Source organism: Neoarius graeffei, chromosome 1 (genome assembly GCF_027579695.1).
Source record: "Neoarius graeffei isolate fNeoGra1 chromosome 1, fNeoGra1.pri, whole genome shotgun sequence".
NCBI lineage: Eukaryota > Metazoa > Chordata > Actinopteri > Siluriformes > Ariidae > Neoarius > Neoarius graeffei.
The window spans coordinates 128,147,943-128,174,185 of record NC_083569.1 but is presented as its reverse complement, the minus strand read 5'-3'; the positions used below and the strand labels follow the sequence as shown (position 1 = coordinate 128,174,185).

At 42.9% G+C, this 26,243-nt stretch overlaps 1 protein-coding gene across 1 annotated transcript in view; it reads right to left on the bottom strand.

Moving 5' to 3' along the window:
* The window catches only part of dis3l2 (DIS3 like 3'-5' exoribonuclease 2), a 51,869-nt gene that overhangs the window by 9,524 nt on the left and 16,102 nt on the right, over nt 1-26,243 (bottom strand). Inside the window, exons 8-15 of the mRNA XM_060916960.1 lie at nt 20,418-20,647; nt 14,817-14,990; nt 14,624-14,703; nt 14,307-14,419; nt 14,097-14,204; nt 11,657-11,890; nt 10,958-11,037; nt 10,667-10,850 (exon numbers count right to left, since the gene is read on the bottom strand). Coding sequence (XP_060772943.1) covers nt 10,667-10,850; nt 10,958-11,037; nt 11,657-11,890; nt 14,097-14,204; nt 14,307-14,419; nt 14,624-14,703; nt 14,817-14,990; nt 20,418-20,647 — 1,203 coding nt within the window. The remainder of the gene's footprint in view (nt 1-10,666; nt 10,851-10,957; nt 11,038-11,656; nt 11,891-14,096; nt 14,205-14,306; nt 14,420-14,623; nt 14,704-14,816; nt 14,991-20,417; nt 20,648-26,243) is intronic.

Genomic DNA, 26,243 nt, shown 5'->3' with positions numbered 1-26,243 from the left:
GGCATGGGAGAAGGTCATGTGGTCAGATGAGACCAAAATAGAGCTTTTTGGTATAAACTCCACTCGCCGTGTTTGAAGGAAGAAGAAGGAGTACAACCCCAAGAACACCATCCCAACCGTGAAGCATGGGGGTGGAAACATCATACTTTGGGGGTGCTTTTCTGCAAAGGGGATAGGACGACTGCACCATATTGAGGGGAGGATGGATGGGGCCATGTATCGCGATATTTTGGGCAACAACCCCTTTCCCTCAATAAGAGCGTTGAGGATGGGTCGTGGCTGGGTCTTCCAGAATGACAATGCCCCAAAACACACAGCTAGGGCAACTAAGGAGTGGCTCTGTAAGAAGCATTTCAAGTTCCTGGAGTGGCCTAGCCCGTCTCCAGACCTGAACCCAATAGAAAATCTTTGGAGGGAGCTGAAACTCCGTGTTGCCAGCGACAGCCCTGAAACCTGAAAGATCTGGAGAAGATCTGTATGGAGGAGTGGGCCAAAATCCCTGCTGCAGTGTGCGCAAACCTGGTCAAGAACAACAGGAAACATCTGACCTCTGTAATTGTAAACAAAGGTTTCTGTACCAAATATTAAGTTCTGTTTTTCTATTGTATCAAATACTTATTTCATGCAATAAAATGCAAATTAATTATTTAAAAATCATACAATGTGATTTTCTGGATTTTTTTTTAGATTGTGTCTCTCACAGTTGAAGTGTACCTACGATTAAAGTTACAGACCTCTCCATTCTTTGTAAGTGGGAAAACTTGCAAAATCGGCAGTGTATCAAATACTTATTTTCCCCCACGGTGTGTGTGTTTTATATATATAAAAACCCACATGATATGGTCAAAAGTATGTGGACACCTGACCATCACACTCGTATATGGCTCCTCCCCAAACTGATGCCACAATGTTGGAAGCACACAACTGTATACACACTCTTTGTATGCTCGAGCATTACAATTTCCCTTCACGGGATCCAACAGGCCCAAGCCCGTTTCAGCATAACAATGTGAGCTCAAAGTGAGCTCCATGAAGACAGGGTGTGTTAAAGTTGGAGTGGAAGAAGTCGAGTGTTCTGTACAGAGCCCTGACTGAGCTCAACCCCACTGAACACTTTTGGGATAAATTGAAACACCAACTGCACCCCTGACCTCTTCACTGCCTGATCCTCTTGGAGCTGAATGAACACAAGTCCCCACAGTTACACCCCAAAATCTAGCGGAAAGCCTTCCCAGAAGAGTGGAGCTTTGTATAACAGCAAAGAGAAAATAAATCTGGAATGGGATGTTCAACAAGTACATATGGGTGTGATGGTCAGGGGTCTGCAAACCAGTTCACTTACAAATTCCTTCAAAGCATTCCTGATGTATCGCATTCACAAGAACATCAAGTAACAGTGAACTTGACCTTTGACCACCAAATTCTAATCAGTTCATCTTTGACTCCAAGTGAAAGTTTGTACCAAATTTGCAGAAATTCCCTCAAGGTGTTCTTGAGATATCGTGTTCACAAGAACCGGATGGACGGACAGACAACCTGAAAACATAATGCCTCCAACCACGGCTGTCACTGGCACGGAGGCATAATGATACAGCAATGTTCCCCTTCCAATTTGACCCCTGGTTCTTGCTTAAGAGGTACAGCTGAGGGGAATGGAAGAAGAGCTCCTTGTCCTGGCCGGAGTGCCGAACTTGTGGCATTAAACCCAAGAAGAACGAAGGCTGTAATTCCTGCCAAGGTTTATGAATTGTGTACAAATGTTTCTGTGAATGCTCTCAGTCATCCAGGTCATCGTAAACTGTTGGTGCTAAAGAAGGCAACTGGAGTTGCTTGAAATTCTTTCCCTACATTTCTGGACTATCTGAGAAACTCAGGAGGATCTTCTACAAACACAACATCCCTGGACACTTCAGACCCAGTAACACTCGGAGGCAGAAATTGGTCCACCCTAAACACAAACAGGACAAATGTAGTGTACACAATTCAATGCACTGAGGAATGCACAGACCTGTACATTGGGGAAACGAAACAACCACTTCACAAGCACATGGCTCAACACAGGAGAGCCAGTTCCTCAGACCAGGACTCTGCAGTCTATCTTCATCTCGATAACAAAGGACACTCATTTCAGGACCACAATGTACGCATTTTAGCCAGAGAAAACCAGTGGTTTGAAAGAGGAGTAAAAGAAGCCATTTTCGTCAACCTGGAACGACCATCACTGAACAGAGGAGGTGGTCTGAGACACCACTTATCAGTCACCTACAATCAGTGCTTAATTTGTGAAGTGGGAGGTCCCAGGCTGGAACGCAGGAGGTGGGTGGGTCCGGCGACTCAAAAAAAAAGGCGGGGGGCGGTTTACTATAACTTTACGCACACACGCCTATTGCATGACATGTATTGCAACAGCACCAGTTATCAAATCCTGGACAACAATGGACAACTCTCAGAATGTTCTCCAAACAGGCACTCAAGTTCACTCTCGCTCTCCACACATACGTTAAGGCAGGGGTCGGGAACCTTTTGGCTGACAGAACCATGAAACCACATATTTTCAAATACATTTTCGTGAGAGCCATATATAAAAAGTGACGCTGAATACAACTAAAATGCATTTTTACGAATGACCAACAATTTGAGTGTAATATATTCTTTTTCATAACGAAGAGGCTCGACATGCCGTCTTCCTCCTGTCCCCCGCTGAATATTTTGACGCAAACGTAGCTTGGCGTGTTTCAAAGTGCCTCTTTATTTCATTGTTTCATCAATGCAATCTTGTCACTGTATAGACCAATTGGACACACAGCAGAACCCTCTCACCCCACAAAGGCGAATTCCTCTGTCCATTCCTGTTGAAATGTACGGTAGCCTACCAGTCACCTTTTTTCCCTTTTCGCCATGTTCTTTGTCAAAAGGCTTTGTTTTGCGGACAGCTAACTGACTTTTTGATTAAATGGAGGTGTACTTCTTGGTCTCAATGTGAGCTGATTAATCTGCGAGCCAGATGCAGTCACCAAAAGAGCCACATCTGGCTCCCGAGCCATTGCAGACCCCTGCGTTAAGGCAACAACTGGATCAACAGTTAACAAATCAAACACAGGTTACAATATACTGATGGCCATAATAAAACACAGCAGAGTAAAGATTTAATCTTGCTTGTGTATCTGACTGAGATTATAAAGAAAGTAAATAAATAAAACGGTCCTGGCACTTGCACCCACAACGCAGCCCCATAGACCGTAGAACGCATTTGAGCAATAGACCTACCACGTGTCGACCGACCCGGCAGTGGCCCCGCTTGGCAAAAAAAAAAAAATAATAATATCAGACATTATGATCTTAGAAAACGCTTTAGTGATGAACAGTTACAGACAGTAATATGTCGGAACACCGAATGAAATGAAAATAGCTGCCGGATCCGATGATGGAGGTTCCGGATCTTGTTCCGTCATGTTCCGGCTCAAATTAAGCCCTGCCTACAATGCAGTCATTGGGACACTACCCAGAAAACTGAAAAACACATCCACACCAAGACTCAGCTGACTTCAATGATTCACATGATGGCAGAGAGCACCAACGACCCACAGATCACCCGAACAACCCTCTACACTGCTAACACTGTTCACACCTGGCCTCCAGTGACCCTAACACAGGATGGCTGAGAGGGTCAATGACCCATGTGACCTCAACAACTCTAAGGAGAGTTGCTTTTGGTCCACTAGAGGATAAATACCTGGAACTCCCCACTAGTCATGGGGTGGCGCGTGAGCAACACGAGGCTCAGCGTCTCTCCAGATTCTGCGAATTAGCGGTGTTTTATCTGCTCCTTACTGGACTGTTCATTCAGTACGGCACTGCTTTAACATCTTACAGCAGATAGGAGCTCTTGGACATTGGATCACAAAATTCTGACAGTTTTATCGCCAATCTTCGACTCATCCTGGAGAGCTCCAGAACATCGGAGGCTGCTCATTCTTTCCAGCTAGGCGGAAGTGCTCGCAAACGGTGTCAGGACTGTAAACAAAGGCGGGGTAAGCGAGGGGGGCTACGAGCTAAGCTAAGGCTGACACCACATCGGCTCCCTTTACCCAGCATTTTCCTTGCTAATGTCCGGTCTCTGGCGAACAAAATGGATGAACTACGACTCTGCATCACCAACAATAAATGGGTTATGTACTGAAACGTCATGATCTTTACAGAATCGGCTAAACAGCAGTTTTCCAGACAGTGCTATTGAGTTAGCAGGACACCACACTCACCGTGCAGATAGGACTGTAGATGGCTCTGGCAAAACCAGAGGTGTTGGTTTGTGCATTTATATAAATCGAGCTTGGTGTACAAGCTCTGTTATCACTGAGAGACACTGCTCACCTAACGTGAAGTTTCTCATGTTTAAATGTAGACCTTTTTATCTCCCAAGAGAACTCACATCAGTTATAGTTACTGCTGTATGGAGCACTTGCATGTGACGTCACAGCCGATCCAGATTGTGACAGACGCCATCTTGTCGGTCAAACGCCATATTCTGCCTTCTACTTCTACCTTTTCTTCTGGAAAACCCTACTATATACAATTCTACTACAACGGCTGTGGCTACAAGCTCTCCCTACCTGTGCACGTTTATGTTTTTTGTGTGTATTTTTGCGTGTTGTTCGTCTGTACCGGACTTCAATATCCACTACAACCGTATGGACTTACTGGACATTGGTTTCCAGCAGAAAATGACGGTTTGTAGCGATTTCAATTGCATGCACAACATTCCGGACGAGATAGCGAGACCAGCGGGGTCTCCGTGGATTGTTATCGGAAGCAAAGCGAAGGAGGCGGCGCCGGGAGCGGAAGCAAAACCGAGGCTGCAGAGCTGGCCTGTTGACTAAGCTCAGAAAACAGCCACTCAAACCTCCACTGCTAAGCCTCTACCTCTCCAACGCCAGATCCATGTAAACAAGACGGACGATTTGGAATTACAGCTGGAATTACCTTATTCTATTCTATTATCGGCTGGTCAGTGCTATACTCAATACTTAAGTGACTTACCCGTCCAATGAGGATTCTTGTTTACAAGATGCCACATCTGAGTCGCTGACAAATCCTGAATTTCTGTAAAGATAACTGTCCAGAGATTTATAAGCACGCAGTGCTTCACCACTGAACAGCGAGGGAAAGTTAATGAGGTAATTATACACGTCCGGGTATTCCGCTGGCAGTTCAAAATCCGGTCGTGAAAACTCCGTCCGGTAAGCCATAAGGGTCACTAATCTGTAGATCATTTATTTTAGACATATATCTAGTTATCTGTTCATTAGAAAAATGAGCCGTGTAGTCTGTCGGTTGAAATTGATCCATTCTGTACACGAGTGCAGCAGTATTCAGCGGTGTTTTTGACCGACAAGATGGCGGTTGTGTACTTTCCGGTCACGTGACTGCAAGATCTCGATATACACCATCAGATGCTAATGCTAAGCTTGCAATGGGAGAATTGCATGCAGCCATTAGCAAACAGCAGGAAATGCACCCAGAGGCTGACTTTATTTTTGCGGGTGACTTTAATCACTCCAACTTGAAGACAATACTTCCCAGACTGCATCAACATGTTACCTGCCACACAAGAGGAAATAAAACACTGGACCATGTTTACTCCAACAGAGCTGGAGCTTACAAAATTACACCCCTCCCCCATATAGGACAGTCAGATCACCTTTCTCTGTTTTTCACCCCCAAGTACTCACCACTCATCCAACGTGTGCTGCAGGACCAGTTCAAACACACAGACTAGAATATGTTTGCCATTCAAGCAACCTGTCACTCCCACACAGACATCGAGAGCTACGCTTCTTCTGTACTGGACAACATCTCCACCACCATAGACAGCGTCACCACCCAGAAATTGATCACCTTGTACCCAAATCAGAAACCCTGGATGAACAGAGATGTCTGTCTACTGCTGAAAGCCCGCAACACTGCCTTCAGATCAGGAGCTGTACAAGCCTACAGTACAGCCAGAGCTGACCTGAAGCGTGGTATCAAGAAGGCCAAGCACTGCTACAAACAGAAGGTTGAGGAGCATTTCTCCAACTCCAACCCCCGACGTATGTGGCAAGGCATTCAGGTCATCAGCGACTACAAGTCCAACAACCCTTCCCTCCCATCCTCTGATATCTCCTTTCTCAATGAGCTCAACAATTTCTTTGCTCGGTTTGAGGAGGACAACCAGGAGTCTGCATCCAGGGCAAGGCTGACTGTAGACCACCAACCCCTAACACACTCCCCCACTGATGTCAAAGCAGTGCTGAGCAAGATCAATCTACACAAAGCTGCAGGCCCTGATGGCATCCCCGGACGTGTGCTCAGAACATGTTCTGGGGAGCTGGCAGGGGTCCTGATAGACTTATTCAACATGTCTTTGGCTCATGCTGTTGTTCTGACCTGCTTCAAGACCACCTCCATCGTGCCAGTACAAAAACACTCCATTCCAGCATGTCCCAACGATTACCGCCCAGGAGCACTCACCCCCATCATGACAAAGTGTTCAGAGCAGCTGGGCCTAACATATCTCAAATCCTGTCTTCCCCCCACCAATTTGGCTACCACAAGAACAGGAGCACAGAAGATGCAGTCTCCATAGCACTGCACTCTGTCCTCTCGAACCTGGACAATGGCAACACATACACCAGAATGCTGTTCATAGACTTCAGTTCAGCATTTAACACCGTCATCCCCTCTAAGCTCATCACCAAACTCACTTTTTGTTTCTGCAAAACCTGATGAGAGACACCAGCTTTATAGAATTGAGGAATGTGTGAAGGACATTAGACACTGGATGCTTATTAACTTCCTTCTGCTTAACTCTGACAAGACTGAAGTACTTGTACTCAGACCACATGCAGCTAGAAGTAAGTTTTCTGATTACACAGTAACTCTGGATGGCCTTTCTGTTTCTTCACATGCAGCAGTAAAAGACCTCGGAGTGATTATTGACCCCAGTCTTTCATTCAAAACTCACATTGATAACATTACCCGGATAGCTTTCTTTCATCTCAGAAATACTGCTAAGATAAGAAATTTAATGTTACTACATGATGCAGAAAAAATAGTTCATGCTTTCGTTCCCTCCAGGTTGGATTATTGTAATGCCTTACTGTCTGGATGTTCCAATAAGTGCATAAACAAGCTCCAGTTAGTTCAAAATGCAGTAGCAAGAGTCCTTACTAGAACTAGAAAATATGACCCCATCACCCCTGTCTTATCCACACTGCATTGGCTCCAAATCAAATTTTGTATTGATTATAAAATACTAATATTAACCTTTAAAGCACTGAATGGTCTCGCCCACAGTATCTGAGCGAACTTCTGCTCCTCTATGACCTGCCACGTCTACTTAGATCAAAAAGTGCAGGCTATCTGCTGGTACCTCGTATAGTGAAGGCTACATCAGGGGGCAGAGCCTTTTCTTACAAAGCCCCCCAGTTATGGAACAGCCTTCCAAGTAGTGCTCGGGAATCAGACACAGTCTCAGCGTTTAAGTCTAGGCTGAAAACATATCTGTTTAGTCAAGCCTTTTGTTAATGGTGTTTATGAGGTAAAGGAGTAGATCTGGAGGGTTCTCAGACAGAGTGCTTTGGTAAACTGGGATGTATGGATGCTGTCAGTCCCCACTCGCTTGCTCACTCGAGTTTGTTGACGATGTAGTGGCTGGCTGCTTTATGTCCCAGGGCTCCGTCATGCCTGTGTTACCTTCTGGCTCTCCCCTTTTAGTTATGCTGTCATAGTTAGTTGCCAGAGTCCCTGCTTGTACTCAGTGCAATATGTATACTGTTCCTACTTATTCAGGTGACATTGGGCATACCTGACAACCTGTGTTTTCTCTCTCTTCTCCCCCTCCAAATCTGTCCCTCTGAGTTACATGTCAGTCCTGGGATCGAGATACTGGTCTCTTCTGCTCCTCGGACCTGCCTGGTCCGCCCTGGTGCCCTGTGTCTGGTTGGAGTCTCATTGCATCGCTCCTGTGGAGGGTGGTCCCATGTGGACAGTTGGGGGTCATGCCTGGAGGACGCTCTGGACTCTTGCAGTGGTGCTTTTGTGGCTGGGGACTGCAGTTGACTTGCTGACTTTAGGACTACGGTTGTCGTGAATGGTTTCGCGCTTGGGTTTCCGTCGGTGGGGGGTTTATAGCATCAACGAAGCTGACTTTGTTAAGACTGTTAATGTTATAGTCATGTTGTCTGTTGTTGCCCAGATGGGGATGAGTTCCCTTTTGAGTCTGGTTCCTTTCGAGGTTTCTTCCTCATGTCGTCTGAGGGAGTTTTTCCTTGCCACCATCGCCACAGGCTTGCTCAGTGGGGATAGATTAGGGATAAAATTAGCTCATGTTTTAAGTCATTCAAATTCTGTAAAGCTGCTTTGCGACAATGTTTATTGTTAAAAGCGTTACACAAATAAACTTGACAGATCTGGGCATCAGTGCTCCCATCTGCAACTGGTTGTTGGATTTTCTAACCAACAGGCCCCAACATGTTTGTTTAGACCATCACTGCTCCTCCACCCTCATCCTAAACACCGGCGTACCACAAGCGTGTGTGATGAGCCCATTCCTCTACTCCCTTTTTACTCATGACTGCAGACCTGTACAGTACACTAACACCATCATGAAGTTTGCGGATGACACCACAGTGATAGGCCTCATCAAGGACAACGATGAGTCAGCCTACAGAGAAGAGGTGGACCACCTGGCTGTGTGGTGCAGCGAGAACAACCTGCTGCACAATACCAATAAGACCAAGGAGCTCATCGTGGACTTCAGGAGGAATGCTGACACACACACCCATCCACATCAACAGTGGAGCGTGTGACCAGCTTCAAATTCCTGGGGATCCACATCTCGCAGGACCTCACCTGGACAACCAACTGCTCCAACCTGGTCAAGAAGGCTCACCTTCTTGACCAGGTTGGAGGTCTTTTTCTTGAGGACGCTGAAGAAAAAACATCTCTCTTCAGACATCCTGGTGAACTTCTACCGTTGTACTATTGAGAGCATCCTAACCAACTGTATTACAGTCTGGTATGGGAACTGCTCTGTCTCAGACAGGGAAGCACTGCAGAGGGTGGTGAAAATCACCCAGCGTGTCGTGGGAGCCTCACTTCCTGAGGACATCTACAGGAAGTGATGTCTCAGGAGAGCCATAAACATCAAAGACTCCTGCCACCCAGCACACAAATTGTTCACTCTCTTGCCCTCTGGAAGGCGCTACAGGAGCCTTCGGACCAAAACCACCAAGTTCAGGAACACGTTTTTTTTCCTTCAGCTGTCTCACTGCTGAACTCTGCTGCACCCCCAACACACCAAACCCCCCCAAACAAACTGAATTTACTTCACTGCACTATCACCATTTGCACTACTGTTTATTCGTACTGCGTTTTGTATATACTGCAAATATCTATCATATCATTGCACTATAATACATTCATATTGCACATTTGTACATACTGTAAATATCTATCATATTATACCATTCCATACCCTGTAATTCCTGTACATTTATATTTGCATATTACGCTTATGTTATTTACTGCTATGCACTTCTGGTTCGATTCAATCTGCATTTCGTTGCCTTGTACCTGTGACATGTGCAATGACAAAGTTGAATCTAATCTAACCTAAACTAGTCAGACAGAACTGAAGAAGCCCTTCAGATAAGACGTGAAATGTCTTCAAGAATTTTAAGCAAGTCCAGTTGCTTTCTTTAGCACCTACAGTTTACACGTTTCAGATTTGAATACATATGGCTTTGTTCCTGGCCATGGGTACCCATGATGGTAATGTCCAGGAGCAAGTTCCAGTGAAAAATTTTGCAGTGGTTTACTTTTTTTTTCTCCAACTGCTAAAAACGTGGAATACCATTTCACCTCTCTATCTGCAAGCACTATGACAACAATCAAATTGTATCACGATCATTTTGAGGCTCCAAAAGATAACCTATTAAATGGGCAGTGAGGGTTAGATTCTGTTGACAGTTTTCGGAACTGATGTGGAAGGAGCCCTCATTCATGTTCTGCTCATCTGAGTAGGAGCAGCAGCTAGAATAGGTACCTTGAAGAAAAAACCTGACTGATTTGCAATTCATTAGAAGCTGAAATGTGCAAACTTTCATCAAATCTGACCAGTGGTCAACCAGGAAGACAAACCGCCTTTGTCGTAAAGGACTTTAAGGTTTCAGACATATATGGAAGGCAACTCTATAACCAGACTTGCACATGAACGGCAGTTGATAGAGGACAAATGTATATAGTCTGTATTCTTAAAAGGAAAAACAATAGAGGATACACTGTGTAGGGTACGCCAGTCAACTAGCTTACAGAACTCCTCTGATTATACACCAGTCCAGATGGAATGGTAAACATCTGTCCTAGGAATTTCCATCAAGCACCTGGAGGAAGCCGTTTAGTATGGAACATGGAGCAAGAAGCTTTGAAGAAACTACACATTCTGAAGTCTCCCAAAAGCCAGACCAAAAACCGACCAGCAAGAAAGGCCACCCAGTCCACACCACAAAGAGTATTTATTCATGATAACATTGGCATGGCCTGTTCCTTAGTGCAGGAAGAGCAACAATTTGGAGTGTACAATACATTTCGAATGTGCAGACTTGCAGGTGTTAATGTGGCTTACATGCAGCGCTCCAGCAGAACTCATGTCAATGTTGAGGCCGATGTGATCACACAGCTCCTGAAGCGCCTCCATCAGACGGCTCTGAGGGGCTGCGTGGCGCCGCAGAAGTGCGAGCTCGGGGTTTGAGCGGTAAATCTGATGAGCGACAGCCATGTTAGCCAACAACATGAATTCCTCCACCAACCTGTCAGACAGAAATATACACTGTTCAGGGTTCGAGTGGTCAGTCTGAAACATTCTGGCCACATTAGCAAACAACAAACTCCGCCACCAACCTGTCCACACACTCACTTGTTGCTGTCTCTGTACTGATAGATGTAGCAGCCCTGAGGCATTCCCGACCCAGAGTCCAGAGTAAACGCCAACTTCATCTAAAACAAAACATCCAATAAAAAACACGACAAAGGCCAATTAACAGTGACATCACGGTTCACAGGCCCTGTACAGCATTACTGTCCACAAATCTGCTGACTCATTCACAATGGAGCTGTTATGAGCAACAAAATTAATCAAAACCTCTGTCGCTTGTTCATCCCGATTTTTCCAAGCCTTCAGATTCCTGACCCTTTCTTGTCTAAATCTCATTTTCCAAATTCTTCAATGTCCCGATTCCTCACATTCAGGAAGCCACAGATCAGAGAAGCTCCAACACTGGTAAATTCCCGAGATTAAAGTAACACAGATTTCTGGATTCCCCGTGTTGCCAAACATCTGTAATCCTGAATTCTACATACTGTCACACTGCCACGTTCCTCAATTCCCCATGTTGCTGCTCCCCTATATTCCTTAAGTTTCTGAATTCCCAAAACCTTAATACCCAGAGTTTTTAATCCCTATTCACTCGCCCCGCTCCCCCATTCTTAACTTCCCAGGCTGCTGAATCCCCAAGATTATAGAATCCTGAACAACTAAATTTCATAACTGCCAAGTCTGCTGATTCCCAAGTAAGTGACCTTAGTTTTAGAATTTGGTGCAGCGTTGGTGGTTTACCTGGTCAAGCCGTAAGGCTCCGCCCCTGAAGCGTTGGGCACGCAGGTGAGTGGCGATGGTGTGCAGGTGCAGGACAGCCTGAAGAATGCTCTGCACCGAGTGTTCAGGAGACACTGGGGGGAGTTCATCAGCACCAAACTCTTTCTGGGGGGAGTCAATCATGCTCTGAGCGTGATCATAACTCAGCTTCACACACGAGCGGATCACAGAGCGGCCCATCCACTCACTCAGAATCTACACACACACACACACACACACACACACACACACACACACAAATTAGCATTTATCATTTCATTTATTTAAAACAGACCTGACGCCCTCATTACCAGCACAATACTTTGTCAGCAATTTGAGTGCCTTTTTCCCCCACAATAACCCACTTCAGTTTCAAACTTGGTATAATTTTCATATAACACCACGTTTATTTAAAAATGTATTTGCATTAGGGCATTTCCATTAAAAGGCACAAGAATCTACATGTGAAGGTTTAATAAACTAAATGTTCTACTTTTAGTTATGTCACGCAAATCTATTGATTTCACTTATTTTGGCAAAGTGACTTGTGTTTCCTGATGTACAAAGATAGTGGTGATTATATACTTTTAGCACATATATACACTTATATAATACTTCGTTTTAATTAGGAGTGTGATAATGCTTTGGACATTGGTGTAGAGTAGGGCTTTGACTTCGAACTTCGATATTCGAATACAATTCGAATGTTGTGAAAAAAAGTGATGTTCGAAGGAATATTAGGCAGCTCTAAATATTCGAACCTGTATATGGTATCATTAGGCATAATTCTTTTATTTTTGTGAATGTGGTTGTAAACGTTTTCAGTTCAGGTCGCAGGTTTTTTTTTTTTTTTTTTTAACGTCTGTGGAATTTATGTGAATCGCGAAGGTCATTGTCTTTTGTCTTATCTGGGCACCTGTAGACGTTAGCGTCAAGCTGGCACGCATTGAACAATGGAGTCAGATGCTAGCATGTTGGAGATTTGCACTCCGGAGAATTTAAAAAGTGATGCGTGGTGCTATTTTGGATTCGAAAAAAAAGATGGAGAATGTGATAAAAAAAAGGTTACCTGTAAAATATGTGGAAACAAATTGGCCTATCAATCAACAACTTCAAACTTGAGGGCCCACTTGAAGACATTGCACACGGGAGTGCTAGAAGGTGAGAGGGGGCTGCGAGAGGGGTCTGTGATACGCCGGCAGGTGAAGATAGACACTCTAATTCCTAATATTAACTCTAATATTTTTCATTTCCTCATCAGAAGTCAGTCATTTTTGCGAGACTGGACAGAGTCTGACTTTATTAAGTACAACATAGGCCTACAATAAATGAAGTGTAATGTAACTGCTGATGTGATTAAATGCAATATAAAATGTGACTTTTTCTTCTGAAAATATCGGTGTTTGTTTTTTTCTGCAGATATTTGGTTGGTTTTTGTACACCTGATGTTATAACATAAGAAATGAAATTACTAACGTAGACTATGCGACACTGCGCAGTAATGCTTTCATGTGCTGTTATTTTTGTCAACTTTGGATAGTTGCTAAAAAAAAAAATAAAAAAAAATTATTAGCTTACTTGCGCAAGTAGCCTATAGGCCTAAATTAATTTAGCCTACACATGGTGGAATTTACATACCATGAAGTTCATAAGTTAACGAAGTGAGCACGTAAAACTAATCTGTGATCTTATACCATATCGTGTCCGTGTTTGTTTGAATTGTGAATCAGAGACGCGAGCAGGAAGCAGTGACATGACAGCTGACACCGGTCTCATTCAAAACAAACATTCTCAAAAGCCAACACGAATGGGCTCGGAACGGCAGTGTTATAAACTCACAGATTAGGTGTAGGCCTAGCAGTACCTGCTCATTTTGTAAACGTTCCCCTTTGATTGTCAGTGAGGCTACAGTTTAGAGGCTTTCATCAGTACAAGCAACCAGGAAACCGAAGGAACAGCGTTTCACACAAAAAAGGCAACGGACAAACGACGAAGTTTGTGGATTATGTAACGTTAAAAGTGTCAGCCGGTATAATGCCAATTACTACGACACTGCACGTTTCATTAGTAGTGGTTGTAAAAACACGCCTGAATATTTCATATTTCCTGCACGTAATCTTATTGATATTGACTGAACACTGCCCCCTGGTGGACTGAATATCATATTTAATTTTGATGCCGAGGTGTTAGTGAGGCATTTAAGAATAATATAATTAATAAAAGTTCGAATACTATTCAAATGTCTAGATTAATTTCCAAACGAACTTCGAATATGATTTTTGGGCCAAGGTCAAAGCCCTAGTGTAGAGTCATTTAACGGGTCGAAGAACAAATAATTTTTACCCCACTCACACACAATATCTTCCATTCAGTATAATATGAGGTGTTTACAATCTTGTGCATGTGCAGGTGTGTGCACTACCTTCCCCTCGGGTGATAAGATCCAGATGACGGAGAATGTTAAACGATCAGTTTGAGGATTTAAACTGCACAACTCTTCACACAGGAGACGCGGCAACATCGGAATTACCTACACACACACACACACACTGAAATAATACTGCACTGTAGACAAACTTGCATCCTGCTGATGAGTGATCAGTGTCCCACCACACACACACTGTGAGAGTACCTTCTGGACGAGGTACACACTGGTGGCTCTCCTGCTCGCTGTGTAATCCAGAACACTTCCCTCCTCCACGAAGTAACTCACGTCCGCGATGTGCACGCCCACCTCAAAGTTACCTACACAAAGTATCACACGAATATTCATTAGCATTCATTAAAAATCACACGCTTGCTACATTCACATGGTGTCTATAATCTCGCACCTGCTACATAAATACACACAATAATTACACACAAATTTTTCCATGTTTAGTTTAATAATGTTTTAATCTGAAAGATGTGTGTGTGTTATATAAACAGTGAATAAACAAGTAAACTGACCATCAGGAAGTTGTTTACAGGACAGAGCATCATCCAGGTCTCGGGCTGTGGCTGGATCAATCGTAAATATACACTCCTTCCTAAACAACAACAATAATAAAAATAATAATAAATAACTTCTTATACATCCAACATGCAATAAATAATGAAACATGATGTGAATCTGCTCTTGGCGTGATGGTGGCGCTGATACCTGAGGTCTCGCCTCCTTCTCAGCTCATCAGGTGAGATGGTCCAGGGTCGACCCTGTGGTAGACATGCTAACACTTCGTCCGTAAACTCGGAAAAATCCACATCGTACTCCATCAACATGGCCTCTGTCTCCGGCTCGATGACTCCCGCCTGACCTAAGGACTTCATCAACTGCCTGCAGAGAGGGAAGGAAAATCAGAAGAGCAGACTGTTTAGAGATAAATAAATAAATAAATCTCTGTCTGTCTAAAGTATTAGAATATTATAAGGCATTGTGGAAAAAAAAATTAACACCATAAACTACAGAAATTAAAAATAAACGTGGAATATCTTTTGATGAATCAAGACCTTGTTGTATTGACGGGATTTGTTGTGTACTTTGGTGAAACTCAGGGTTTCATCACCAGGAGTCAAATGCTCCCAGGAGAGCCACCTTTGGTGAACAGATCTCCCAAGTCTAACAAAGAATGGTCCTGAGATACTAAATTCTTTGTCTAATTGAAACGGTTTTATCATGGGGTGTCAAGATGGGTGTTGGACACCATCAAAGGGCATGCTGACTCCACTCCTGTTTGGGGTTTTCATGATCAGGATATCAAGGCACAGCTGAGCAGATGTCTTGGTCTGAGGGTTTAAAGGCAACAGTGATTTTGAGCTCTTGGCTCCATATGAGCAGGACCTCCAACAGACACTGGAACATTTCACTGCCGAGTATGACCTTCTGGGATAAATATCAGCACTTCCAATAGCGAGGCCAAGGTTCTTCCCTGAAAAATGGCAGGATGTCCCTTTAGGTAAGAGGAGAGACATTAGCCCTGGGTTAAATAGGAGATCTTACTCATGAGTGCTAGAAGAACAGAGTGCTAGATTGACAGATCTGGTCAGTGTACCAGTCTGTGGTGGTCATGAGAGAGCTCGGTTTGTGGACTAACGTTAAGCTGTACACTCCACAGAGCAGACTTTATGGAAGAGTGGTCAGGGAAAAAAAAAAAAAGTAATTGCTGAAGAAAATACAGTACCATGCACCTCACCACGCTACTGTATTAAACGTACATTCACGTCAACTACTGCACAGAGCTTTATAAATGATATCCCAGAGTTGTCAACTCTGATTGGGTCACTGTCAGCCCCTGCAGAACTTGATCAGGCAACTGAATGCTTAGAGTCAACGTTCCGCCATACTTTAGATAATGTAGCTCCTCTTAAAAGGAAAATGGTCAGAGACAAAAAATTAGCACCCTGGTATAATGATGACACTCACACATTAAAACAGACCACTCGAAAATTGGAACGTAAATGGTGTCAAACAAAATTGGTAGTGTTCAAATTGGCGTGGAAGGAGAGCTTCCTGAAGTATAGAAAAGCTCTTAGTGCTGCGAGATCAACATATTTCTCCTCCCTAATAGAAGATAACAAAAATAATCCGAGATTCCTATTTAATACTGTAGCAAAATTAACCAGGAATAAGTCCACTATAGACACATGCACACCTGCAGTATGGAGTAGCAACGACTTCATGAATTTTTTTAATGACAAAATTGAGAATATCCGACAAAATATTCAAACTACTAATTTAAGGTCAGACAATGTAAGTGACCCTGTAGTTAACTATATAACTATCAGATCAGCAATTAGAATGTTTTACTCCCCTTAAAGAAACTGAATTACTTTCATTAATCTCAGCATCAAAAGCCTCAACTTGTGTACTAGATCCCTTACCAACACATCTATTCAAAGATAATACCTAAAGTAATTGAACCGCTTCTAAAAATAATAAATTCTTCTCTTACGATTGGCTATGTACCCAAATCCTTTAAACTAGCAGTTATCAAACCCCTGATTAAAAAACCTGACCTTGATCCCTGTCAGCTGTCCAATTATCGGCCAATATCAAACCTCCCCTTTATCTCCAAGATCCTTGAAAAAGCTGTGGCACAGCAGTTATGCTCATATTTACATAGGAATAACATCCATGAAATGTATCAGTCAGGATTTAGACCCCATCATAGCACAGAGACAGCACTGGTTAAAGTAGTAAACGACCTACTGTTGGCGTCTGATCAGGGCTGTGTCTCGCTGCTTGTGTTGCTTGACCTTAGTGCAGCATTTGATACCATTGATCATTCCATTCTTCTGGATAGACTAGAAAATGTTGTGGGAGTTAAGGGAACGGCCCTCTCCTGGCTCAGCTCTTATTTAACTGATCGCTATCAGTATGTTGATATAAATGGTGATATTTCTAGACGTACTGAGGTAAAGTTTGGTGTTCCGCAAGGTTCTGTCTTGGGTCCACTGCTTTTTTCTTTATATATGTTCCCTCTGGGTGATATTATTCGTAAACATTGTATTAGTTTCCACTGTTATGCTGATGACACAGTTGTATGTCTCTGCAAAACCTGATGAGAGACACCAGCTTAATAGAACTGAGGAATGTGTGAAGGACATTAGACACTGGATGCTTATTACGCTACGTTCACACTGCAAGGCTTAATGCTCAATTCCGATTTTTTTGTGAAATCCGATTTTTTTGTGAGGTCGTTCACATTAACAAATATATGCGACTTGTATGTGATCCTCAGTATGAACGAAAAGCAACCTAAAAGTGTTCCGCATGCGCATTGGAGGATACAACGACGTCACACGCAGTGAGCATGGCCAGTGTTTACGGAAGTAAAACCGCCCGGTTGCGGTATGACCCATCCAATCTAGCTTGAATAGCTGTATCCCCCCAAATGGAAATCAGCTCCCTAACCTCTGCGTCCTTCCATTGAGAAGATTCAGAACCTTCACAGCCCGAAGCGTCCCTCGCATTGATGTCATGCGCAGGGGCGCAGATACGTTTTTTGAACTGGGGGGGACAAAAAACTGTGGGGGGGGGACAAAGCTGCCAGCAAACCAACCCCAACCCCGATATGCCTGTCAAACTTGTTAGTAACCATAGCAACCAAGCTCGAGCTCACAACCTGTGCAGTCTGCGCAGCTCAACAAACCGAATATCAGTCTTTGTTTTATGTGAGTTGTTGCAACTATGTATACACTGCTGTGCACCTCAATAAACCGAATGGTAATTAGTCTTTTGATTTTTCTGTGAGGTTTGCCTTATGCAAAGAAAGACAGCATAGACATTTTTTCCTCCCTATAAGTGGGGGGGACCGAACGAGTTGAATTTAAATCCGGGTGGGACGAGTCCCCTCCCCATCTGCGCCCGTGATTATGCGCCATGTTGTTGTAACTTTTTTTGAGAGACCTGCCGCCTACTTCAGCGCAGAATAGTGACGTTTGTGGCTTGTTGATGACGTGTAAGTCGGATGAATGCGACCTGGCGGTTCAGACTGAAGTCGCATATGAAAAGAGCGGATAGGAATCGGAATTAGGACCACATATCCAAACGGCCTGGGTCGGATTTGAAAAAATCGGATCTGTGTCGTTCATATTGTCAATAAAAGATCGGATACAGGTCACATATGGGCGAAAAGATCGGATTTGAGTCACTTCAGCCTGCAGTGTGAACATAGCCTTAATTTCCTTCTGCTTAACTCTGACAAGACTGAAGTACTTGTACTCGGACCACATACAGCTAGAAGTAAGTTTTCTGATTCCACAGTAACTCTGGATGGCCTTTCTTTTTCTTCATGTGCAGCAGTAAAAGACCTCGGGGTGATTATTGACCCCAGTCTTTCATTCGAAACTCACATTGATAACATCACCCGGATAGCTTTCTTTCATCTCAGAAATATTGCAAAGATAAGAAACTTAATGTCATTGCATGATGCAGAAAAACTAGTTCATGCTTTCATTCCCTCCAGGTTGGATTATTGTAATGCCTTACTGTCTGGATGTTCCAATAAGTGCATAAACAAGCTCCAGTTAGTTCAAAATGCCGCAGCAAGAGTCCTTACTAGAACTAGAAAATATGACCACATCACCCCTGTCTTATCCACACTGCATTGGCTCCCAATCACATTTCATATTGATTATAAAATACTACTATTGACCTTTAAAGCACTAAATGATCTCGCACCACAGTACCTGAGTGAACTTCTGCTCCTCTTTGACCCGCCACGCCTACTTAGATCAAAAGGTGCAGGCTATCTGCTGGTACCTCGTATAGTGAAGGCTACATCAGGGGGCGGAGCCTTTTCTTACAAAGCCCCACTGTTATGGAACAGCCTTCCAAGTAATGTTCGGGAATCAGACACAGTCTCAGCGTTTAAGTCTAGGCTGAAAACATATCTGTTTAGTCGAGCCTTGTGTTAATGGTGTTTATGAGGTAAAGGAGTAGATCTGGAGGATCCTCAGACAGAGTGTTTTGGTAAACTGGGATGTATGGATGCTGTCAGTCCCCACTTGCTTGCTCACTCGAGTTTGTTGACGGTGTAGTGGCTGCTGCTTTATGTCCCGGGGCTCCCTCATGCCTGTGTTACCTTCTGTCTCTCCCCTTTTAGTGATGCTGTCATAGTTAGTTGCCGGAGTCCCTGCTTGTACTCAGTGCAATATGTATACTGTTCCTACTTATTCAGGTGACATTGGGCATACCTAACCACCTGTGTTTTCTCTCTCTTCCCCCCCCCCCAATCTGTCCCTCTGAGTTACATGTCGGTCCTGGGATCGAGATGCTGGTGCCCTGTGTCTGTTTGGAGTCTCATCGCATCGCTCCTGTGGAGGACGGCCCCATGTGGACAGTTGGGGGTCGCGCCTAGAGGACGCTCTGGACTCTTGCAGTTGACTTGCTGACTCTGGGACTGCAGTTGACTTGCTGACTTTGGGACTACGGTTGTCGTGGACGGTTTTGCGCTCGGGTTTCCATCGGTGTTTTTTTTTTTTTTTTTAGCATCAGCGAAGTTGATCATGTTAGGACTGTTAATGTTATAGTCATGTTGTCTCTTGTTGCCCAAATGAGGATGAGTTCCCTTTTGAGTCTGGTTCCTCTCGAGGTTTCTTCCTCATGTCGTCTGAGGGAGTTTTTCCTTGCCACCATCGCCACAGGCTTCATCATTGGGGATAGATTAGGGATAAAATTAGCTCATGTTTAAAGTCGTTCAAATTCTGTAAAGCTGCTTTGCGACAATGTTTATTGTTAAAAGCGCGATACAAATAAACTTGACTTGACGTCTGGAGTTTGCCCAACAGCATGTGGCACATTCCCCAAACACATGGAAGAAGATTCTCTGGTCAAATGAGACTAAAACTGATCTTTTGGTCGGCATGTTGTGTAAATCAAATGGCGCTAACCCTCCAAAAATCCATTTTAACTCCAGCTTGTAATGTGACAAAACAGGACAAACACCAAGGGGGATGAATACTTTTGCAAGACACTGTATATCTCAGCTGACCGGAACATCTGAGAATCCTCCAGGAGGGGCTGGAATCAGTGGTTTCATCTAGCCTGAAATATTTACCATCATCCTGAATCTTACTATACACCTAAGTGCTTCCACCACCCTGATGAGTTGATATCCCCACAGAAGCAACTACAGATTAACCATAGCGTGTGTGTGTGTGTGTGTGTGTGTGTGTGTGTGTGTGTGTGTGTGTGTGTGAGAGAGTGAGTGAGTGAGTGAGTGAGTGAGTGAGTGAGAGAGAGAGGAGTGTGAATACGTACCCTTGGGCAAAGGGGCTGTCTGGAGGCCAGTGTGTGATCCTGCAGATGAAGAGCGTGTTGGAATAGTCCACAGGGCGCGAGGTGAAGTCTGCAGGGCAGCCCGAGAGTGGGATGTTGATTCGAGGAACTCGGTGGTCCGATGGTGAGAACAAGGCGAAGGGCTTGTCAGGGATGAGCTTAATAAACCCGGACACTGCCCTCGAGTGTTTCTGCTCCATGATATACACCACCTGAACATTAAAATATAAACACAGACATACACAACACATTCCCAGTACAGACACCTCATCACTGCTCCCTCGGCCAGCAGTACGTTCAGGCACAGATAAAGTTCATCTTATCTGGAAGTAGTAGGGTCTTTTAATTTGAAAATAAACCCAAGTGTGTCCTTCTCAACAAAGGCAATTCCAGAATACTTTTAGCCAAAAATGAAAAACCATGTTTCCAGATGTGAGATTTGATTGACAGATGTCATTGCCATGGTTACATTTAGAGATCAAACATGATTAAAGGATATCCACAGAGCCATGGCCTCACTTTTTGTTCATAAATGCCTTGAGACGTCAAGAATGGCACAGGAATAGTTTTAAGCATTAACAATAAGTCTAATACAGTAATTTTTACGATTAAAGTGATTTATATAGGTAGTGGTCTGAGTGAATGACCTTGAAGTCCGTAACGTCACAGCAGGAAGTCTATCGGTCTCATCGCCATTTCCGCTATACTAAAACAAAGAGCTGACTGCAACGCCGATCCTCCATTTTGAGCTAATTTATCGCCATGCCACGTAGATGTGTTGCTGGCTGGTGCAGCAACACGACAGAAGGTGGATGTACGTTGCATTCACGGCCCAAGAATGTTCAAACTGCAAAGATTTGGATGCGTTTTGTGAGAATTTCACGGGCACATTGGGCGCCTACGAAGTGGTCTCTCCTCTGCTCTGCACATTTTACTGAAGACTCGTACGAGACCTCTGATCTGTTGAGGAGCGTTGGTTATAAGCCCGGATTGAAAGAGGGTGCAGTAACAACAATTAAAGAAAAATAAAACTATACGAAAAGGGAAAGTAAGTTCAGTTGCACCAGTTCTCCCGGAGTGTGAGCCAAGCGTTGTTGGTAAAACCCGGGACGGAACGGGACATATTATCGCTCGGGCAGGGACCTCCTCACGGTTGTTGCCAAAACCGGTGACGTCCCGTCTTTTAGGAATTGCCTGAGCCGAGCAGTCATGGTGGAGTACTCAGTATGGAGAAAATGGAGAATGAGTGGAGCAGCTCTCTGATTTCTCTGCTGGATTTGCTCGCCTCAGCAGCAATATCTCGCCCTTACGTGGAAGAAGCGAATGAACGGAGAACTGAACGAACAACTGAAAGTCAGATTGTTTCAAAACAATCGGCCACAAGGTCGGCCTTCAAGAAGCGAGAACACAGACGGGTAAGCTCCGACTCTCATTTGGATACAAAACAACAAAAACGCCACGTTGTTTACCTGCATTTAGATTAATCCATGTAACTTGTATTGTGTGTTTAAGTTAGCAGTATAAGATTATTTAATTTGCTTCAGAATGTGATTGTCTCAGTTCATCTGATTATTTAATGAGCCTTTTACGTTTTATCAGTGAAAATGCATGCATGTACATGTATGTTGCATAAGTTATAGCACCCATCCTGTTTTAATGAGAGTCAACCCACAATCAGTGAAGTCAAATCAGTCTTAGTTGAGCGAGTCGGTAACGCTATTTCTTACTTTCACCAGAAATTTTTTATTTATATGACTTTGGTCTATAGCTGTAAAAGGCCTCGGCCTTAAAACCGGTTCCCGCTGTGACGTCACGCACTCAGGGCTGGCTGGCTCAGCGGGGCAGCTCCAATCACAACTTTGCGGTCGATTTTAACTCTCAAAAATATATCTTTTTATTCCCATTTATGCAGCATACAAGAGTCAAGGATGGAGATACTATCCACTCAAATTTATTTAAAGGTTCTGCGTATCTCTAACTACCTGGCCATATCAGTTAACGAGCACAGTCAATAATTACCACAATAGAAGAAAAGCTATATTCCCAAGTCGCCATAAAGATATTACATTACAGATATGAAATTATTTATGAAATAAAAATTTAGTTTTTAACATTTAACATTTACCAATACAGTCACATTTTCTGTAATTAAATTTCTGTAATTTGTTTTTTTAATTCCTTTGTAATTCTGTTGAAATTTTTGCAACAATTGTAATTTTGGGGTTTGTAATTCTGTAATTATTTTCTGTAATTATTTTTTAATTAAATAGGAAATAGCTAACTGTGAGCTGATGGGGGGGAAACTAATTTTTTAAATTTGGAACATTACATTTTATTACTTTTAATAAAAACATTAATTAATGTACTGAATTTTATTCATTATTCAAAGAATTATATGTACATTACATTTTTTATTTTATTAATTAACCGAGGGCAGTGCAATCAAAAAGGAATAAATGAAAAAATAAAAGTAAGAGAACACATAATTAATTAATGTATTATATTTTACATATTTATTTATATGCTTAATTAAAGGTAGACTCCCTTTCAGATTTTTCAAATTTAGGCCATAAAAAGAACTTCCCCTGACCCTGTATTGTAAAGGAAAGGAAACACAGGACCAAACTAATAAATAGCGGCGATCGGATATATACACATACATTAAATCTCTGTGTGTGTGTGTAAACTTTAGAGATTTTTTCCTCTCCTCAGGCTCATGTCTGAAACAGGTGGGTTATACAGGAAATTCACGAGGTTATACTCAAGTCAAGTTTAGGAAAGTCTATTAGTGGCATTACAAAGATGGAGGAGGGTTCGTATTCCCAAAACTATTACTTCTGATCACTACGTTTGGCAAAAACATGAGCAAACACAACAATCAAAAAGATGAATGTAACGGTTTCCCTGATATAGTGGACACTGAAACAGGCAGGTGGGACCAAGCTCACTTTCGTTTTTATTTTTTAACGGTCACTTAACACAAAACACGCTTTTCAGTAGTTTCGAAATAAACTGTGTGCCACTGCACCAACGTGATTTCAGCCAGGGGAAGAGATGCTCAATCCCTGCTCCTTCTCACAGCGTGCACACACACACACACACACACACACACAGAGCACCTTCCTCCGCCTCGCTCTCCATTCACAAACCAGCGCTTGGCCACGCCCAGCTGCCACAGTGAAAAAGAACCGTATACTGTCTTGCTCAACGAAATAAACTGCACAGTATGATAGTGAATCGAGAGGTTGTTCACCAGAAGTTGTGCAATAGAAGTGTATAGTCTAATTACACACATTTTCACTCAGCGGTCTTCACCATCGCAATGATAAAAAAAGGACCTTCTACGTAAACTAATGCACAGGAATAATATTTACATTGTAAAATCAATACATTTTCGTTATGACTAAAGAATATTGGCTAGAATACGCTCAATGAAAAACGGACTTCAGTGAGATGAGTGACCCGGCTCAAGTTTGCCTCAAAAAGATCCATATTTGGGCTAATTGCAGCATGTTCTTCACTAATTACAATATTTACGAGAGGGAGAAACAGACTAACCAGCATTTGATGTGTAGGATCCATTGGCTACGTCATATTTTCTGTCACAACCTGAGTACTGAACTTGCAATGCGAATGTTATGATTAGCTCCTCATCTCGCAGCAAAATGGCATAACCGGGTCAGTGCACGCTCACTGAAAACCTGCACATGCACACACCGGACCTCCTCGGTCTGCTTGAAGCGTGCGAGTTCATGCACATTATTTGCTTTAATCCCCTCAAAATAAATAACTTCCCAGCCACAGAATGGCCTGGTTTTTCTCTCTTTTTTTTGAGAGATTACAAATAAACATCTCACAATGGCCAAATTTCAGAGGGAACTAAACTTCACCAATTTTATGAAATCGAAAGGGCGTCTTGCTTTAATAACATAGCATATTTACCAGCTACTAACAGGAGTACTAACGCTAAACAGGTTAAGTTATTAATTTTATTCCTTTTGACTAAACACAGTCTGTTTTTAGAGGGTTTATATGAACCCTCTAAATTATATATTATAACCCTCTAAATTATATTATATATTATGGATTAAAGGAATCTGTAACTGAGTGTGTCAGTATCTAACAGTCTGAAACTCACCACAGCCCCTTTGCTAATCACTCGGTGTAAAATAAGGTTTTACTCAGTGTAAAGTGGTGTTTTGCTCCATGTAAAGGAAGAGTAAAAAGGGGTTTTACTCCATGTAAAGTGGGGTTTTACTCAGTGTAAAGGAAGTGTAAAGTGGGGTTTTACTCAGTGTAAAGGAAGTGTAAAGTGGGGTTTTACTATGTGAAAAGGAAATGTAAAGTGGGGTTGTACTCAGTGTAAAGAAAGTGTAAAGTGTGGGTTTATTCCATGTAAAGGAAGTGTAAAGTGGGGTTTATTGAGTGTAAAGGAAGTGTAAAGTGGGGTTTTATTCCATGTAAAGGGAGTGTAACGTTGGGTTTTAGTCAATGTAAAGGAATTGTAAAGTGGGGTTTTACTCCATGTAAAGGAAGTGTAAAGTGGGGTTTTACTCCGTGTAAAGGAAGAGTAAAAAAGGGTTTTACTCCGTGTAAAGTGGGTTTTTGCTCAGTGTACAGGAAGTGTAAAGTGGAGTTTTACTCAGTATAAAGGAAGAGTAAAAAAGGGTTTTACTCAGTGTAAAGGAAGTGTAAAGTGGGGTTTTACTCAGTGTAAAGGAAGTGTAAAGTGGTGTTTTGCTCCATGTAAAGGAAGAGTAAAAAAGGGTTTTACTCCGTGTAAAGTGGGGTTTTACTCAGTGCAAAGGAAGTGTAACATGGGGTTTTACTCCATGTAAAGGAAGTGTAAAGTGAGGTTTTACTCCGTGTAATGTGGGGTTTTGCTCAGTGTAAAGGAAGTGTAACGTGGGGTTTTACGCTGTGTAAAGGAAGTGTAACGTGGGGTTTTGTTTAGTGTCAAGGAAGTGTAAAGTGGGGGTTTGCTCAGTTTAAAGGAAGTGTAACATGGAGTTTTACTCAGTGTAAAGTGGGGTTTTATTCTGTGTAAAGGAAGTGTAAAGTGGGGTTTTATTCTGTGTAAAGGAAGTGTAAAGTGGGGTTTTATTCAGTGTAAAGAAAATGTAAAGTGGTGTTTTACTCAGTGTAAAGGAAGTGTAAAGTGGGACTTTACTCAGTATAAAGGAAGAGTAAAAAAGGGTTTTACTCAGTGTAAAGGAAGTGTAAAGTGGTGTTTTGCCCCATGTAAAGGAAGAGTAAAAAATGGTTTTACTCAGTGTAAAGTGGGGTTTTACCAGTGCAAAGGAAGTGTAACATGGGGTTTTACTCCATGTAAAGGAAGTGTAAAGTGAGGTTTTACTCCGTGTAACGTGGGGTTTTGCTCAGTGTAAAGGAAGTGTAACGTGGGGTTTTACGCTGTGCAAAGGAAGTGTAACGTGGGGTTTTGCTTAGTGTCAAGGAAGTGTAATGTGCGGTTTTGCTCAGTGTAACATGGGGTTTTGCTCAGTGTAAAGGAAGTGTAAAGTAGGGTTTTACTCATTGTAAAGGAAGTGTAACATGTGGTTTTACGCTGTGTAAAGGAAGTGTAAAGTGGGGGTTTACTCCATGTAAAGAAAGTGTAAAGTGGGGTTTTACTCCATGTAAAGGAAGTGTAAAGTGGGGTTTTACTCCATGTAAAGGAAGTGTAAAGTGGGGTTTTACTCCATGTAAAGAAAGTGTAAAGTGGGGTTTTACTCCATGTAAAGGAAGTGTAAAGTGGGGTTTTACTCCATGTAAAGGAAGTGTAACGTAGGGTTTTGCTCAGTGTAGCAT